At 39.8% G+C, this 20,043-nt stretch overlaps 1 protein-coding gene across 1 annotated transcript; it reads right to left on the reverse strand.

The window, feature by feature from the left end:
- Positions 1-2,386: 2,386 nt before the first annotated feature.
- Positions 2,387-19,669, reverse strand: LOC129749895 (uncharacterized). The gene is made up of 3 exons (XM_055745018.1): positions 19,051-19,669; positions 15,941-18,959; positions 2,387-14,563 (listed from the first exon to the last, which is right to left on the reverse strand). Exons 1-3 carry the CDS (start codon positions 19,051-19,053, stop codon positions 5,406-5,408), a joined length of 12,180 nt encoding a protein of 4,059 aa, XP_055600993.1. The 5' UTR covers positions 19,054-19,669; the 3' UTR covers positions 2,387-5,405.
- Between the last annotated feature and the right edge of the window lie 374 nt (positions 19,670-20,043).

Genomic DNA, 20,043 nt, shown 5'->3' on the forward strand with positions numbered 1-20,043 from the left:
ATGAAAGTTATTATTATTTAAGATTTAATCAAGCTGAATTAGAAATAAATTTGAATTGGTAATTTACTCGAAATAATAAGATGTTTTGTTCGATTTCATTTTTATTTTTATTTTTGTTATAATGTACATTTGAAAACCTCCTGGGCTTCCTAACTGGCAGCTTTCCCAAGCAACCAAAAGTCTCGTTAAAAATGACGAACACAGCTTAATCAGCATAATCAATGTGCTGAAATTCCTTTTATTCAGCCCAAAATTTAAGTTCTTATTGAAACTTTGAAGTTCCATAACAGATTTGAACGGCCTTCTATTCAGCCTACAGGTAAACGTTTAATCAGCGAAAACAAAAAAAATATTCTCCTCTCCTCTCTCACTTTGGTCACCACCAGCCCATGTGATGCTGCCGGTTTCTCGGCATCCATCTTTATTTCTCCCATCCATCACCTCCCTCAATTGATCTTACTTAATTGCTTTTTTTTAACTTTTGTTCGATACATGCCAGCACGCACGCCAGTTCTGCTACACAATTATTTGATTCGCTTACTTAAGCAATCAAACAACCTAATGGAAAAAATTAGTCCTGGTACCAGATTTGAACCCGATCCTCCGAGATGATAGCCAAACACGCTGCCACGACGCCACGCCTAGATGTTGCCTTACCGGCAGCTTAAATTCGAAGTGGTTATAAGCTTCCTAGAATACCTGGAAGGGCAGCCAGCGGCCAACAGCAAAGACGCATGTTGATTATTACTAACTTGATATTTAATTAATGAATTGCTTCAACTGACTTTCAATGTGTGATAAATTCGTGGTAAGTAAATACAGTTCGACGAAATTTTATAAAGTCAGAATATTTACTCTTTTCAAAAACAATCATTGGCGAGTTAGCTTCAAGTTGTTCTGAGTTGAAGTTTCAATATAAATTATACATTTTAACAATTTCCAAGCTCCAAAAAATGATTTATTTATTATTTGCCCTTTTGTGATGTTTGTTCACCTTTCATGTTCATGAAATGGCGGACATGTCTCAAAAATGGCTATTTGAGGAACTATTTGGAACTTCGAGTCCATAGAAGGTTATTTGAGACCCAATTTGTAACTTTTATTCTGAATGGTGCAATTGACATGTCACAAAAAAGGCTATTTGAGGAACTTCTTGGAACTTGAAGTTCACAGAAGGCTATTTGTGGCCTAATTTGTAACTTTTATATTGTGTGAATGCGATTGACATGTCACAAAAAACGCCTTTTGAGAAACTTCTTGGAATTTGAAGTTCACAGAAGGCTATTTGAGGAACTTCTTGGAACTTGAAGTTCACAGAAGGCTATTTGAGACCTAATTTGTAACTTTTGTACTGTGTGGGTGCAATTGACATGTCACAAAAATGGCTGTTTGAGGAACTTCTTGGAACATCAAGTCCATAGAAGGCAATTTGAGGAAGATTTTGAAACTTTCATGCTCACATTCGACAAAATTTGGTACCAATTCCCTTTGGAACCTTTGTTCAGCGAAATTCGAACTTTGGAGGCACGAGTTTAAGTAGATATGAGACTTTTGGTTGCTTGGGTAGTTTGTGAAATCCTGCAAAAATAAACAAAAATTAAAATTCATTAGTATCGTCGATCGTATTTGCATGTAAGGTTTTTACCTGGTCCGGATCTCGACGGCTTCTTGGATGGAACGAAACCTTCCGTAAAAGAATCTTACGTGGCCTAAAAAACAATTTATTTGGTTAGGAATTTAAATTTCACTGTCCAAATCAACAGTAAATCTATCCGGCTTCGAATATTGTGACAATTACTCACCTTCCAAATAATCCTCAGAAGTCACGGTTTTCGGTATAGTCCTAGCGAGAAAAAAAACCTAATTTTCTCAAACATTTTTCCCTAGAACGAACAAAGTCAGCAAACTGACGTATAAGAATATGAATTTGAGGAAAAAAAAACACTCGTAACCGATTTGAGGCATCCACTTAGATTTTACGTGAAATTCAAGAGGCAATTATGTGGAAGTATTATAGTGGTTACTACCAGGGCGCATTTGAAAATTTTTGGTCACTACAAGATTCACGTAGAATCGATATGATGCAACAAAATTTCAGTTTACGTGAAAAATCCCATAAAAATAATTTCTAAATTATTTTGGGTGTAGGATTTCATCGGTGTCGCTAACGGCATGTCCGAAATTGATTTTTTGGGTGATACTGATACATCGATTTTTTTTTGGTAGATGTCAAATCACCTTCGAATGCAATTACATACAGTTTGTTTAATTTAAGAACGCCAGCATCGATAGAAAAAAATCCGTTTACGAACACGCCGTGAGAGTCAGGAGCGTTTATCACGTATTTAACTATTTCTGTTTTTTTTTCGGATGAACAGAACTAACATTGTAATATTTGATGTATTTATTTCACCTAATTTTTAAAAATAATAAATTCAATTCATATTATATACTTTTTTATATACTCGGTATAATTCTATTGTGTTTTGATGTTTTCTATGCATTTCTGCTGTATTTCAACATGCTTTTCATAATTTTCCGTTTTTTCTTAAACGGCTGTTTCATTTTCTGTCATTTGCATTACTTGTGTTAAATATTGAGTTGCACTCCACCAATAAACACAATCCAAGTGTATTCGTTTTCGTGCACGTTTTAGCTATAGTAACATATAATACATACATGTCCGCACATACATAGCCTGTGCGGATTATATGGGCAATATTATTGTGGGCGTTTGTATCTGGTTTGAATAGAGTAAGTGTACCTATCTTCTCATCTCCTTGCTGCTCCATTCCTTATTTCTTATCGCCCGTGTGTGTATGATTTTTGATGGTACCTATTATAAGAGCGTTTAAAATAACAGATATTCCAATCAAAATAAAACTATGTAACCGAAACAACTATATTTAAGGTAATGTTGATTCATTTACTCGGGCGGTTCCTGCGCACCTATCACTCGCTTTTATTTCAGCTTTTATATTTACCGAGAAATTACAACGCAGTCCAATCTCGTCACATCATCGAAGTATCCTTTTGCACTATGAACAGTTCAGCTTTCTTTCATTATGGCAGTTAGACGTAGTTTAACAGTCAACCTTTGATTCTTCCATCTAATTTTTGACAGTAGCTACGACAAATTATCAAAAAAAACTATAGATCTGATTTGGATTAATGCTATATGAGTGTATAATTTCTTATAATTTAGAAACTGTACAGCACGCTCCTGCCTTCCTTTCATTTCGACATGCTATATATATGAAGCTAAAAGCAGTCACTGACCTGATATCAAAGACACCCCGCAAAATGGCATTTTCTGTTGGTTTAGCACTTCTAATGTTGTCGGTATACTTTGGGTTTAACAACTGAAATTTTGCCGTCTGTATTCTGAATTAGGCAAAAAAAATCTTGTATGCTTGGTTTGAAATGATTAAATCTGTTGATTGTATGCATTGCATTGCATTGTTTGTGTGGGTTTTATTTCAATGTGAGATCTTAAAATTTTGATAGTGGTGCGATTAATTTCGTATTACGTTTCATTATTCATTATTTCATATTCACTTTCATAGTAATCGCGTTATTTACAGATTTTCTCCTGTCATTCGTGTGCTGTCTTTAAACAGGGTACATTTACTGATACTCCTTTTTTAAATTGTATTCCTAAACAATGACTGAAAATTTCTTGTTTCAATATATTCATCCATTGTGTGCCTTTAGTTGACGTTGGCCGTTGGAATTAACACATAAAATAGCATGCAGTATATAAAAAGCTAGCATAGTGTCTTCTATGTAGAACACGAACGCCTAGTCTAAATGCCGCTGTCTTGTTGGTTTAATCCACTCACCATTCAATATGCACCTTAACATTCGCTTCTTACTTTTATTCAAAAATGTTTAAATTATATTGTAGGAACGCCCGAATTTTGGTGAAAATCGTATGACTACACTAAAATGCATCGAATAGTTGTTTCCAATGTGTGTTTGGTTTATCAGGCTGTGATGAGATTGATCGACTGTTGAAGAAATTGTGACAAAGCGTTGAATGCGTCCTTCACAAGAGATACTTTTCTGCATGTATGATAAAAACAGGTAACTTAATTGGGCGCAATAAAATAATAGGTATCTGTAGATCAATTGAACGGGACGGGATGCAATCTTAAACAGAAGGATAACTCTATCAGTTCCCGGTTACCGTTTATAAGAATAAATTTAACTACCAACTAAGTTTTGACTGCGTTATTTCTGTCTAAAAATTTGAAAAAATAAAACTCTCGCTCGCTTAATTGAACTAATTTTGCACAGTCTGTTTGTTACAAACTAAAAATCGAAAATAAAAAGGTTTCGCTCTTTTTATGATTTTAAAGGTTATGATTATATTTTAGCTACGCTTACATATCTATACATGAACTAGATTATTTAGTTTTACTTTTTGTTAAGTTAGAAATCAATGTTTCTGCTTTTTTTATATTTTCATCCAAATATTCTCACTAGACTACACATTGTGCTTCGACATTCTTATAAGTGTTTCATGGGTTTTTGAATCATTCCGTTCTTCCGTTCAGTACGATTTTTTTCATTGTATCAGTACGTTAGCCTTTGATACATTTTAAAAAGAAATAACACATTTAGACTAATCATTGTTTTTCCTTTTGTTTTTGACAATTTCAAATAGGTTATCGAATGAAATTTTTTAAAACACTTCATATCCGGTCTCGTTTTTTTTTACAAGCAGTACTATCCAACCAACATTTTTACTCTATGAGTTATGCTTCACGGTTCAACTGAATCAGGTGATATTGTTTATATTACTTAATGATTATTATATTGTTATTAAATTCCTTTCAGAACGCTGAATTATATTCCACACTTTAGTGTTTAGTGCTGGTTTACGGAACAAGGGAATAAACAGAAAACTAATGAAGAAATAAAGGAATATATTTTTATCAAAATAAATGAACAGCGTTCAATAACAAAATGAGATAAAAAAAATATATTTACTCATCATAAATGTTATATAAACAGCGCTTAAACATTGAAGGGTGGATGATTGTCATGCAGTATTCGCCGAGAGGAATACAAGAACAATATAATATTGATAATAATTTACAAGATTTTGTTAATGGTGTATTGAAAGTGATATCCTTCGAATTAGATGCTTAGAATCTTTAGGAGCACAATAAATGATGTCTCAAACAGAAATCTTCTGCAAACCGACCAGTGAGGCTCCGGCAGGCAAACCAACAAGTTGCACTTTCCCAAGCCAGTTTAAGATCTTGTGTAGTTTGGTATGTGCTCATTCATTGCCTTTTTCTAGGAATCTTGTACAATGCTCAATTCCAAGCAACATTTCAGGTTTTATAACCGTTAACCATTATATTTCTCAATGATTATGAATGTCGAATTATGAATTATGTTTTTCGTCGATTGTTGGCAGCCTTCACTGATCGATTGTCTTGTTTTCCCTTAGCGTGCGCCAACAACGTCACAAGCTTTTTATGGGAATCACCCACAATCCATCCATGCTGTTGCATATGTTCACTGCTGCTGCTGGTATCATCGCCTCCAACATCAACAGCCGTTGATGAGTTATCAATTTTCTGCTTGACCCCTTGCTGCTGTTGATGCTCTTTTTGTTGCAGTTTCTGAACTGATTTCTGTTGCTGTTGGTTGTTCTTAGGCTTTGTAGCCGCGTTTTGCTTTGTTTTCTTACTGGTTTTGGTTGTTTTTAAAGCAGTTTCAGTGTATTCTTCTTCCAGATCTTCCTCGCTTGAAGATGACCAGAAGTAAAGTGTTTCAGCGGCATTCCGTTTTCGTCGCGGAGTTGTCATCAATATATTACTGTTGCTAAGCGTAGCGTTCAGCTGATCAATTTTGAGATTAGCTTCTATATCACTTTCCAACAGTTTGTTTTTCACTTTCTTACACTTGATGTTGTCTTCAAAATCACTGTCTGGATCGTAGGCTACGTTTTTCATTTTTTTTGGTTGGCCCTTTCGTTGTTTCATTTTACTGTTGTTGACAGCGACACTACCTGCTGATGCTTTGTTATCAACGGGATCCTTAAGTGTAATTTCTTTTATTTTATTTGTCACGATCGGTTTTTCTTTCTGGTTTTGATTGTTATTGATGTTGACAGTCTTGTTGATCGTTGCTTTCTTAGTGCTTTGTTCTTTGATGGGCGAAGCGTCGGGTTCGGGCTGTTTTCGTTTGCCAGAGTTTAATTTCTGTTTAAATTTAGTCGTTATGGTCTTCGAAGATATTTGTACACTTGCTTCAAGTACATGATCTTCCAAACTAGTAGTCAATTCTGTAGCAGGTTCTTTGTTCTCAGATTTCTCTGGTACACTCTCTTCTTCCTTATTTGTGTCTAAACTTGATAATTTTGCAGGTCGACCAACTTTGCCTTTGCGTTTATTCTCTCGCTGTTTGCTATTTTTGGACACCTCCTTAATTACACTTTCCATGACTTGCCGTATAGTTTCGTCGGTTACAATTGTTTTCTTGTCTAATAAAGCTTTTGCTTTAACGCCTGATGCCTCTTTCGTAGTTTGATTCAATGTTTGAAGTGAAGACTCCTCTAATATATCTTTCCTGTTGTCTGACTGGCTCAATTCCTTGTCATTTTCTGTCACTTTCTTTAATAAACGACGTCCTCCTCTTCGTTCAGTTAATCCAGTTGCCTCTTTCAAATTGAAATCCTCATATTCGTCCGAGTCCCAAGTTTCTGTAAGTTTTTTCTGTACACTTGTTCGCTTACGCAAATTTCGTTCTCCACTTTCTTCCTCAACATCTTCAATTTGTTCAACCAGGCGTTTACTTAAGTCAGTCTCTGTCGAAGTGTTTTCCACGTCAGTTTTGTCTTCTTCACCAGCTTTTTTCAAATTATCAAATAGCTTATTAAAATCTTTTGTCGAATCCTCTTTTTCGACTGTCACGTCTTTTTTCTGCGTTGTTATTTCCTCCTTAGACTTTTCCTTAGTCTTTTTGAATATTCTTCCCATGATCAAACTTTTTTTCTGTACATCCGCTTTGACTGGCTTTTTAGGAGTAGTTTGAGCACTACTATAGCTGCTGCTTTTGTCATCTTCGTCTTCGCTCAGCGTATTAGTACCGTACACAAAATCGTCTCGATCTGAGAAACTCAAACTAGATTGCTGACTTTCTTCGTCCGGATCGGTTGGCCCCGTTTCATTGGTTGTTTTTGTCGGTAGCAGTTTTTTGTTCGATGAGTACAGCGGCAATTCTGGAGGTGAATCTTGGAAAGCATAAACATCGTCCGGTTCAGCTTTCTTTTTCTGTGTCTGGGTTTGCTGCTTTTTTGAAGCGGCTGCTCGACGAGGAATCGATTTTCTCGTATTAGGTGTAGACGGTTTCTTGTCGGCTTTTGCGACTAATTTTCTAACGGGTTTTCCTTTTTTGGCAATGGGTGCGGTCGGTTCCGTTTGAAGCCCATTTTTTGGAGATGAAACCTTGGATTGTGGTGATTTATTTGAGTTGGTACTTTTCTGCAATGGACCGTCCTTGTCACTGTCACTTAGCTCGAAATCCTTGGAAAGGTCTCCGCATAGTGCTGCGTCCACTAGTGTGTCTAGCTTTGATTCCTTCGCTACCTGGATTCCGCTCATAGGAATAGAAACCTTGAAATTATCGTATCCTTTGAGGGCACCTTTGGTTTTTATTGTTTTTTGGGAAAATACTGATGCTTGTGAACTGGCTGATTTTGTGGAGTTATGAGGTGATAGATTACCATCATTTTCGATTTGTTGATCCATACCGGCTGCTGTCAGCTTGTTGTCTGTTAAGTCGGTATCGGTGTACCGTTGATTTATAGTTTGAATATACGCTTCACTTTCACTAACATCCTGGAACGATGGAAAACTGTCACCCATGTTGAAGCAACCCTCGATCGGTTTACTTTGCTGAGGCTGAGATGTGAATGGATTTGGGTATGACACACTTCCTTTTGAAGGGCTATTGGCAGGACTCATTTCATCGGATTTTAGAGAAACAGTCAGGTTAAGATTTTCATTGTCTGCGTTGGATTCTTTCAACATCGAGCAACATTCGTAAAAAAGTTTTTCTTCCTGGCTAAGTGTTTTCATAGTGCTTTCTTTATCTACATCTTTAGGAGATGAATCCACTGTTGGACTTTTTACTGTGGATTCGATAAAGGGAAGCGTTGCAACGGACGCTGCCTTTTGTTGGGCTTCAATATATTCTTGCTCAGAGAGTTTTGAAATATGCGACAGCGTCATACGATGTTTGTTGTAGGAATCTTGTTTTTTGAATACCTTTTTGCACAGGTCACAATTATAGGTAACAAAAGATTTTGCATCATCTGCCATTGTTTGTTTCGGACGGCGTGCTTTTGTAACACAAATCGATTTCCGTCTTTTCCGTTTCTTTATACTTCCGCCGTATGTCGTTATTTCAGTAGTCACACTCATGTCATCGTCTATTGCACTGTTGCTTTCATCTTCTACATCGAATGATTCTAAACTGTGTTGTCTTTGAGGTTTCGCAAACTGTTCTTCCCGACGAACAAAACACGCCAGTGACATGTTGTCGTCTTCGGAATCGGTTTCCGAGTCTGGCTTGTTTATAATATCTTCCACTAATTTGGTTATTTTTGGAGTTTCATCTTCGTCGTCATTGGAGAATGATATTGATTCTCTGGGTTTTACTGTAGTGGGTGGAGATTTCAGCTGATCTTGTGCCGACTTCTGTTCTGTAGAAGCAGTTTTTTCAACAACTACAGGTTTTTGATCTTCTTTCAAAGGAGTAGAACTTGCTTGTGCTATTGGTTCGAATACAATTGATGTGTTGGTTTCTGTTTCCGTATGCTGTGATTTTCGTGGTTTCCGTTTGCTGCGATCAATAAGTTGGATTTCCTCTTCTAGGTTAAATAACTTTGATAGATTCTCTGCCAGTTGACTGTTCTTAGTACGTCGCTTAGTTCCCGGCAAGGGTAGAGGCTCTAACAGAGCTTCGATAGTAGGCTCAGGAGTTCCATTGAATACTGAAGATTGATTTCGTCTACGTCCGACTGATTTTAAATCATTGTCCCAAATACCACCGGGACCAGGAGTTTTAGATCGTGCTACTATTGGTTCCGGCTTTTTAACTTTTTCTTCATTTTGCTTATCTAACACTTCATCCTCATCCAAAAAGGACATAGACTGATAAACAGATGCTCGCCGACGGTATTGTCTTTTAGTAACTTTGCTGATTTCTGACAAATTCAACTCTGGTGGCAGCTGTTCTTCTTTGTCTGGAGGCGGTGGTGCTGCAACGTAGAGTGATGCCCTACGGGCGCTTATTCTCCGAGGAGTTGTAAGCTGTTTACTATCTTCCTTTTTACCTTCTAACCTCTTTTGCAGTATCTCTGCTTCTTCTTTTTCTCTCCTTTTCCTCTCTTCCTCGGCTGCTTTTCTTTCCTCTTCAGCTCGCTTCGCAGATGCCGCTGCTGCTGCAACAGCTGCAGCTGACTTTCTACGGGGGTCGCGTGGTTTCATTGCAGCTTCTGCAAAGCTTGCGATTAAATTTAGATCCACGGTTCCTTGACTACGCGTTCCACGGCGTGACGTTAGGATAATGTCATCTTTAAAACTGCTGTTCACGAGCAGCCGTTCTTCTTCAGCGTCCTTATCATCCATGTACTGCGCTAAATTCCGATCAACGAAAACTGACTTCCGCCGTGCCATGATTCGCTTTGGTGGATTTGAGGTGGCCGCTTTTATCTCATTAACATCCAATGCAGGAGGTGTCGTTGCCTTTGTTTTTATTGGAGCCGGAGTTCTTGATCGTTTTGAAGATGACTTGATCGCATCTTTGGGCAAGCTTGATAATGTCATAGATGATAACGGAGTCTTCGATCGTTTAACTGGTGATATTGAACGATCTTTAAAGGATTCAGATCTTTGGTCGTCTGCGATGGAAGATTTTATTGGAGTTTTCGAGCGTTTTGCTGGCGATTTCGAACGCCCTTCAAGGGAAGAAAGTGTTTCTTCGTGAACGGGGTTCACAATTGGTGTATTCACAAATTTCGCTTTAGGGTTCATATTTTGTTTCAAAGCATCTTCGATGTTATCTTCCTTGTTTCGCTTGATTGGTGTCGGACTAGCGGATGGTTTAGTTTCAGAATCCACTTTACTCCCTCTACGTTTATTAGCTTTCTTCTCAGCCGATGCATTTATCGCTGTCAGATGAGGATTTCCTTTCAAGGGAAGGTAATTGTTAATAACCGGCATTTCAATATTTAAAGTTTCTTTCAGTCTTTCGAGGTCGGTTTTCTCTGCTGGATTTTGACGCGGAAAAGGGAAGGGCGTCTTGGAACGTGACTTAGCGATGAAATTTTTCGACAGCATTGATACGTCTTGTATGCTTCGATAATTTTCAGTTGCTGATTCTGATTGAATTGTCTGTACAACTTCCCTCGAAATCTCTTTAGATGTCTTTGCACTGGCAGGTTTTCTACCTGCTTTAGATTTTTTGGTGACATTTTCAGCAACCGATTTCAGAGCAATATCTAATCCTTCTAACTCCTTCGAAATCTGCATTCCTTTCGGGAAGTGACGACTTTTCCTCTCAATAGAAGCAATACGTTCTATGTCAATCGAAAGTTTTCTAGTACGTCTATTTGGTGGTATTTTTCTTATTGTTTCCATTGGAACCGACCCCAACGTTGTAGGCGTGTTATGCTTTTCAATCGTAGGTAGGGCAATATTCGGTATTTTTAAACCTTGATTTATTGTTTGTTTCTCTGTTACTTGATCTGGTGGATTGCGTTTTTCTTCTGTATTATGATTTGACTTAGTTTCGGGGTTCAAGTCTTTTGAAACAAAAGCTTCTTCTGTTGTAGATATTTCGAGGGAATTTCGCGTTGATTCTGTTTTATTAGATTCATTTGATGTGGTTGTTGTTTTGAGCAAATCCTTCGAACCTTTTTTGTTAGAAGGGGTCTTTTTTCCGCTCATACTAGGCGTGGAAGTAGTAACTGGAGACTGCCGCACAAGATCAGGATGACGAGGATTGATTTTTCGTTTAGCAAGTTGAGGTATCTGTTCTAATGAAAATTTGATGTCTGGCTTTTCACAAGACATGTCGTGCATCATTTTAAGGTCCTGCAGGGCATCTTTGTCGACTTCTTTAAAACTTTCTAGTAATTGATCCGAGAGAATCGACGCCAGTTCATTCTTACGACGCTTGCGAACAGGTTTTGGTGTACTGCTAGTAGCAGGAGCAGTAACGGGTTCTACTGGATTTGTCGAATCTGCAGCCTTGTCTGCAACAATCGTATCTAGTGCTACTGGAATAAGTTCATCCGCTGGAACATCGTTTTGCTCGACCGTTAATTTTTCAGTATTTTTTGGTGATGTTTCCGAAAGTGTAGGTTGAGAAGAGGGCATAATCGGTTCCACTTGTTGTTGGATCTGAACAATGTCAGGTTCACCAATTTTTGGCTCTCCCAGTGGAAGCGTCTCTACAGTGGCTGTCGATTCAATAGACGCATCCGAAACCGAAATTGTATCTTTCGCAGGTGAAACTATAACACTTTGATGCTCGGGTTGTTCTTGCTTTGTTTTAGAAACCCGCGCTCTAGTGCGACTCTTTTTTTCTGGAGCTGGAGCTATAGGTGGCACTACCATGGGTTCCGTTGTCTCTGAAATACTGGTACTACTTGTCTTGGGAATTCTGATGCTAGGAGGCGAAACACTTTTCACGTCAATAACAGGAACAACACTATCCGGTTGTTTTTTCAACGGTGAATGTTGCGTATTTGTAGCAATGGGGATCAAAGGCTGTTGTGTACTAGCGAAGGAATCTGACTGTTGTTTTGCCATGGCTTCTCGATGAGGAAGCAAAATCTTTTCTAGCAACGCAGCAGCTGCTGCCGTGGCGGAAGATGACGGTGGTGTTGGAATAGTAAGGGGAGGTATCACTGGCGGCTTAAGATGTGGTGGAAGACCGACAGCGGCTAGCCGCTGTAGATCTAGACCAAGAGGTGGTGCTGCCAATAATGAATGGGAAAGAAATGGTAGTGGTGGGAGGCCCGTCAAAAATGAAGGGACTACTGGAGCTGAAGGAAGCACCTGTGATAACTGCTGAGTGGCCAATACAGGCGACGGGGGTTCACTTACATGAGATGTTGGTACGTACATGCTTTTTCGACGATTTCGTTTTGCACTGCCACTGTTACTAGTGCTGGGCGATTGAACGGATGTCACCGGAACTGGAACCGTTGGGATAATTAACTGAGTAGAGTTTATAGCTGTCACTGCAGGCGGAGCACGATCTATAACCGGTGGTCTTTCGGGAATATTTAGAGTCACCGGAGGTGGTTTAAGTACCGGAGTTTGCTGTTTAGTTTCAGTTATGGTTACGGATATGCGATTTTCCAATGGACGTTCTTGACGAAGCGTTGACGCTATGGATTGCGTTGTTGATGCAACTGAAGGAGGCAGTTGTTTGATCGGTGAAGTTAGTTGCGTTGGTGGAGTATTCTTCCGAGGATCTCCGTATTGTTGTGGTTGTTGTATGACTGGATGCTTGCGTGACGTAGATGGAAGTGGAGTTGAAGGAGGAGTTGTTTCGATTGGCGATGAAGGCATCGACACCCGGTTTTCGATTGATGGTGGAGGCTGCCGACGGGCCACAATTGTGACTGAGGGGGCTTCTTTTGATATAACGGGTCTTGATTTGTATTCTACCCGCTCTATGATTAGTCCTGGGGGGAGTTTAATTGATGGAAGATTTCTAGAAGGTGCTGGCTGTTGCAGATGTGATTGATGCTGTTGCTGCGATTGTTGAGACTGGTGATGAGCGACATTCGAATGGTGAGAAATATGTGCTACTGTTGTTGAACTAGGTGGTGGCGAAAGATGTTGTGGTGGCAGATGATGTTGTTGTTGCATTTGTAGTACAGGTTTCTGGTTACTCGTGTTTTCTCGCGCTCTTGGAGGCACATTTCGTCCGATTGGGCTGTTTTTCGAGAGATTCAAAGGTTCGTCTGAAATTTCATCCATGGACGCCATTATAGGAGCAACTGGCGAAAGCATTTGCGGTTTTGGCATAGCCGACGAATTACGGGTATTCATAACAAGGGGTAAAGGAGCCGATTGTGGAGGATTTATCTGCAAAGGCATTGCCGTGATTGGCGGAACCGACAATGGAAATGAGTTTGGAGCAAGCAACGGCATTAATTTACACGATCTTGTTCCAATACCACTGTTGGAAGGAATAGTTTTCGATGCGGTGGATTTGGGTATAGGTTGGTTGAAAAAATCAACGCCCAATTTTTCTGACAGTTTTCCCGTTAACATAGCAATGCAATCGTTTAGTTTCTTAGGTTTGCGTTTGTTGGCTGATTGTCCGGCATTCCCGGATGGTGTTGTCGGTGAGGAAGGCAGTTTGGATCCCTGAGTTGGCAATTTTTCTGGAGTAAGAGGTTCCTTGGTATCTTGCACTATAGGCTGATTTGGTGTTATTTCAGGCGATTTCTTCAATTGTATTTCCATATCAGCCTTTTCTTTATTGACTTCAGCTACCTTAGATGGTGATTCCCTCTGATTACAATTATCTTTCATTTCGCGAACCAAATTTTCGTTTACTTTATCACTTTCTTTCAGACAATTATCTTCAGAAACTTCTGCATTTTTGTCATCAACCGATGTAACGAGGCTTTGCTGTTCATTTAGAATGCTTTGCTGATCAATTTCTGAAAGAATTTTCTCAGTATCCTGTGGTTTGTCCTGAATACTATTTTCTTTCATAGGTGTATCCTGTTTTTCGGTATTGCATTCAATGCTTTGAATGATTTTTGATTCTACAGGACTTTTACTCCCTTTCCTTTTGGGGCTTCTTGATTTCTTGGAAATCAATGTCGAAATTGTTTCTTCTGGTTGGTCTTCCATAGGTGGCACTTCTATTTTAGCCGGTGATAATATTTTTGATTTTTTTCTAGAACCAGCATTACCTACCTTTACGACGCCACTACGTAGTGTCCTATTGTTAGAAGCTATTCCTTTGCGGAATGGTAAAATTTTTTTCGCACCTTTCCACTGCATTCCTGCACTGGTTCTTGTGATGAAACCTTTCCCGCGTATTGGATACGTTTTACCACGCACTATTACTTTTTTCCTATTATTAACTTTTTCTTGTGTCCGCACTGCTTCTTCATTACAGTCTTTTATGGTACCATCTTCTTCTTTATTGATGCTTTGTTCCTTTGTTGATTCAAGTGCCTCATTGTCGTCGGCTTGAACCATATCTTTCTTTGGAGCCAATGCTGGATCAATTGAATCGGCCTTTGGGATCGGCTTGCTTTTCTCTGTTGGCGATAGTTTCTTCCTTGTACTGGAAGGGATTGCAGCGATTTTGCCGCTACGCAATTTGGTTAGAACGATACCACCACTACGAGCTACCCGACCCTTCGAGGACACAATCTGTTTCTTGCCTCCTTTGATAAGCACAGTCGAACGCTTACGTATCTGTTTCGGGAGCTGAAGTATTTGACGGGAAACTCGTTTTGCCGGCAAGTTTGCGGTGATACGCTTAACGATGTCACCTAGAAGAGTAATTCGTAGTGAAATTAGGCGTTGTTACAATTCACAAGGGAAATTTGTTCGTATTCAGTTAAAAGTTCTTTTATAAAAATAATAACCTAGAATGTCATTAATATTACTAAAGGCCATTCAAATATCATGTAACGCATTTAGGGGGGTGGTAATGGTGGAAAGCATATAGCAGCTTGTTACGCTTTGTGGAAAAAAACAAGGGGAACTGCATCGGTCGGGATCGAACTTTGTTGCCCAAGTACCCCTCGTTTCATAGTGCATGTTGTAGTTTGAACAAATTACAGGCCAGCTGTTTTTTTAGATTGGCTCAAGGGCGCCATACAATACACCACATTTGCGTAAATACGATGAAATTCTGTGTTGGGTTAAATTGTTAGAGGTTGAAAATAGGAGAATTCTTAGGGGTTTGAAAAGGATAATTTTGAAAGAATTCACTGTTATTAGTTTTTTTTTAGGTTTAAAATGGGTAAATTCTAAGAAGTTTAAAGGATAATTCCGAAAAAGAAAAAAATACTGTCATTCAGTGTAATTTGTGGTAAAACAGCTAAGTAATTTAAATCACTTGCATCCTTCGGATCCAACAATGTCACTTGCACCCCACAGACACCAACCATTTTTTGAAAGTGAAAAGTAGAAGTTCGTAAAAAAATGGTTCAACACCGAACTTTTGGGATTTTTCACTAAATTATCTCAGCTTAGCTAAGAGCTCTGATTAACTTTTTATTCTACTCTCGAATGCTTCTTTAATATTTTTAGAGCATTTAATTTAAAACAATTTGCCATTATGCGTACGCTGTATTTACCTGGAACTTAGTGCATATGAAACGTAAGAAGTTTTCACTTGCACTCCAAATTGTTCTAGTTGATTGATTTTCCCACAAAGTTTCATCTGTATATTCCGTTCATCCATTGCCATCAGGCAACATTGGGAAAATTGGTCTGGTCAAGTAAAATTTTTCAAGAAGTCAGAACTTCTTTTGAAATAACAAAAACGTATTCCAAGCAAAACAAGATTTTCATTAAGTGATACAGTATGTAAATACCTAAATATGCTTTAACTTTCTAAAAATCTGTTTAACTAACTCAGTTGTGACAGAAAATCACTTGCACCCCTTGAACTAAAAGGCCTCAAATATGTAAAATTAGTTTGAGAACAAAGTTTAAAGTTTGACGGCTCCATAAGCTCGCAGCAAATTATAACTTTTATTTTTATTATTTCTCGAAATTCAAATATCATTCGCATAACTTTACAGAACTCCATTCATTTACATTTACATTCGCCGTTTTCCAAAATTCAGTACTTGTTCAACGATGTAAAATAAAATTGACGAAGAAAGAAGGCAAACTATCAAACAGTAAATACTTACTGTCCTTTTCCTTGGGCCTTGGTGGTGAGCGTGGCTTTTTCTTGCTCTCGGAACCCGTAGTACTTCCTCCACAGCTGCTACTGTCGGCATCTGCCCCGGAGTGATTGCTGGCCGTATCGGATTTCTGTGCTTTGCTGCGCTGTTTGGCTTTTTGGCTACTGCCAGAGGTCTTTCGGCGCCGATTGGCTCGACGGTATTTCATTCGCTTTTTGGCCTGCAACCATATGTAATCATTGGAGCAATTCAGGATGTGGGCGTAAAGTTGGACACTGTTGGCGCAAGGTTTGGAACACTTCGAACAAGCAAGGTTGGAGGATGATGTGGGATAACTAGTAAAAGAAGTGGTAAAATCTGGACCAGCTTCGATCAGATTGTCAAGGGTTGAGCGACATGAAGAATAGGAAGAAGAGCTAGCAACTGTTTGCGCGATGGAAAGAAGGGAAGAGGAAGAGGTAGCAGTCGAGAAAGAAGTGGCTTCGTTGGAGGATGAGTCTTCACTTTTGATTTCGGTGATTGTGGCGGTTGATTCGGAGGACGGTTGACGAGTATGGCGATCAAGAATTCGCGGGTAAGTGGAAAGTCGAGAATAGTGGATGCGGTGCATTGTGAGGGCCGAAAGCGGAATGAAAAAGTGTTTAAAGAGTTGTTTTTCAATGAGCTCCCGACCGACTATTTCATAATAGGTTGAGTAGACGTATGGATGACGGAAGGTTTTGTGTTCTTCCATTTGTTTGAGGGAGTTGAATTTATCTCCGCAGCAGTAGCAAATATAACACCGAGGACGCGCCCATTCACCAGAGAGTACAACCGGAGTACGATTGCTGTCGTTAGGATACTTCAACAGCTGTAGCGATTGCAAAAACTGATCATTGGGTGGTGGAATATTTTGGTGATTGTTCGTCTGCTGGTTTTCCAAATCCACAGGTTCAGCTTCCAATTTAATTATACTTTGATCGTGTTGTTCAAGGTTAATTTCTGGCAACAGACGTCGGTCTAGTATTTCGTTGAGTTGTTGCACTTGTTTGCGTTGTTCTTGCCTGAGCGAATCACCAACATCGGAAATTTGTGTTCTAGGTTGAATAAGATTCCGGTGGTTGCGGATGATTTCGTGCTTACAGCGCATTGTGAGCTGTGTCCACATGTCCAGCTTCGACAGATCTCGCAGCCCCAGCGTTGGTTGTTTGATTTTCTTTACAATTTTGCCATTTTCGTTGACGTACTTGTACTTTTTGACAAAATCCCACTTCCATTTCCAGGAGTGTTTAGTAATCGGCTTTTTGTTCTTGGCCATTGGTAAAAGATCGGTTCCATATTGCTCAACAGTAAGCAGAGTAGGAAAAACGGTAAGGGCAGGCAGGTTGGTTGCTTCATGAATTTTGCTCTCTGTTTGTTGAGGACTTTTTACTACGGTAGAACGAATGGCAGGCACTGCCACTATCGGGCTGATGGGTGCTGGTGTGTTCGGAGAAGGTGCTTCGATTTTACCATCGAGATTGCAGCTAAGATTGTGCCGTACGTTGGCGATGACATGTTCGTAAAAATCTTCATCGAAAGTGCTAACGATCTCGTTACGACCTCGAGCGGAAACAACGAAATCACTTTCAGAATTTCCACTAGGATTGTTGAGCGTGGATCGTATTGTTTTTAATTTGGTGATCTTGTTGTAGTGATTGTCCGGTTGAGACGAGGAGGTTCCCGAAAGGGATGATGAACAACTGGTACTTTCAGCAATGACTTTTCGGCGATTTTTTGTATTGGTAGATTTGCGTAGTTGTCTAGGCTGTGTTCGATGTTGTGCAATGCCTAGACGTGAAAGCATCGGTTCGGAAGACCGCATTAGCATTTTGTGTTTAGGTTTACCACCGGCTGACGTTTGAGAAGCAGCAGATCGGGTGACCGATGTCCTGCCAGAGCTTCTGAGTCGGGTTGCATTTGCTGTTGACGCTGATGATGTGGTAGTAGCTGAACTTGTCAAACCAAGAGCGGCTGATAGTGAGTCCACGGAATCCGGATTTTCGATGGTGAGATTCTTCATGGCTTCCATATCAAAATCAACCTGAATTGTGAGAGGTGTAGTAGTAATTGTATCGCTCTTTTTCGATTTGTTAAGATTGAAGCTTTTGAGAGCAGCTTTCGATTTGGGTCTTGTGCGAGTTTCCGTCGTTGATGTGTTGGCAGGAGTGTGAGTTGCTTCCATGTGACCATCACGCGATTCTTCGCTGGAGAACCGTAAACCGCAAGGTTCGCATGCAAAGTACCGATCCGAATGTTCATCAACGAGATGTTTGAACAACGGAGGCAAATCTTCTGCTGTTGCGTTCAGCATTTTGCTCTTGTTACAATAACTGCAGTTTGGAAATCCACCATCACTAGAAATCAGCCCGACACGGCTACTGCTCCGTCTTTCTTTCGATATACGATGAACCCTATCCGTATGTTTAGCCATCAATGACTGACTGGCGAACGTCCTATCGCAGTATAAGCATAGTAGTTTACAGGTAGGACTTGTACTCGATCCAGCTCCCGATTCACTTCCGCTCGGACTTTTCAGAATGTTGAATGCTCCGAGGATAGCCTGCAACCGATCCAGAGGCAACCGACATATGATGCCCTTTTCAGTTTCGTCTTCCACCGTTGGTGATATATTGTTGAGACCAGGGGCAGACGTCGATGGCACTTTGAAGACATCTTCCGTTATAGTAGGCTTACTCTCGGGTTCCGATTCCAAATCTCCTGTCGAAGATAATGACGACGAAGATGAAGAGGAAGAGGAGAAAGAGGAAGACGATGAAAACAGACTATCGTTGCGTATAGAGGTGAGCCGAGTTGATGTTCTCCGGTTTTTGTTTTGATGCTGTGGATCTTTCGATCGCTTTGGGGTTGTCGGATCTTTCGAAATCGACGCTTGAGGGCCAGTTTGCAAATCAACGCTCTGCTCAGGTGGCACCTTCGGAGACAGTGGCGGTTCACTGGACATATTCGACGTTGACGTCACCGTCGGTTGATGGACCAGCTTGGTCTGCAAAGAATACCAAACAATTCAGAATATGAAAAAAAAACAAGCCGAAAAAATCGATTGGAACAAAAACAAAAGAAAAAAAAATACTCACCATTTTTCTTTCGTCTGTGTCCGAACGAGTCTCTTTATTTTGAGATTCCTCTCGCTCTTTTCTCCTCAAGGCAAATTGGAACACCCAAAGCGATTCAGCTCATGATGTTGATGGTTGGTGGCCAGCCTTCTTGATCCTGAAGAGGCAGGGAAGGGACTACCGTGACAGCGTTTAACTGGTTTCGAATGAATCCCCGGAAGGATATGCAAACACTTCCGGTGATGCTGATAAATATAAAAATCCCAATCTACGTAACTTTCGGTGACCAACCGTAGTTGGCCACTAAAACGGAACCAGAAAAATTAAAACAAACACAAATCGATACCAGCAGGAAGACACTGCGCTGAATTTCACTTTTCCTTTCGTGTACTGCAACCAACCCAAACCTCTTCCGAGTAGCAAATGAAAAAAAAAAATCTCTGCAGAAACTCCAACTTTGCAAGGTTGAAATAGTCCTAACGGGCACTTCCGCTTATAAATTCCGCACCGGATACGGTTTCCCGAGGGATCCACTTGCCGATTACGAATATCAAGCACGGAAACTAGCACCGATTTTTGCACTAATTTTCAATTTTTGTTCCGACCGTTCGACGGCGACGAGGAAGAACACGAACAACGGTGGCCATCTTGCTTTTTGTGATCATTGTTTCGAAGTGTGTGTGGCACAAAATCTACTCCTCCGTCAATTGTTCTCCCGCTCATGTTTTTTGCGGCCATCGCACTCCTTTCTCTCTCCGTTAAACGGATAATCTCGCGATGCGATTACGCCACGCTCATGAAACCCACACAAATGCACTTCAAAGGGACGCTGTCAAATCAAAAATCTTATCGTTTTGTTGTTTATAAAAATGTGATAAACACGCTCTCGATTTTAAACTCGATATTAAATTTGACGAGGATCCAATCAAAAACCCATTCTATGTAACTCAACTGAAAACAAATTCAAAATTATTCATCATTGTTCCGAAGGATGCGAATTTTAACTCTATATGA

Source organism: Uranotaenia lowii, chromosome 2 (genome assembly GCF_029784155.1).
Source record: "Uranotaenia lowii strain MFRU-FL chromosome 2, ASM2978415v1, whole genome shotgun sequence".
NCBI classification, from domain to species: domain Eukaryota; kingdom Metazoa; phylum Arthropoda; class Insecta; order Diptera; family Culicidae; genus Uranotaenia; species Uranotaenia lowii.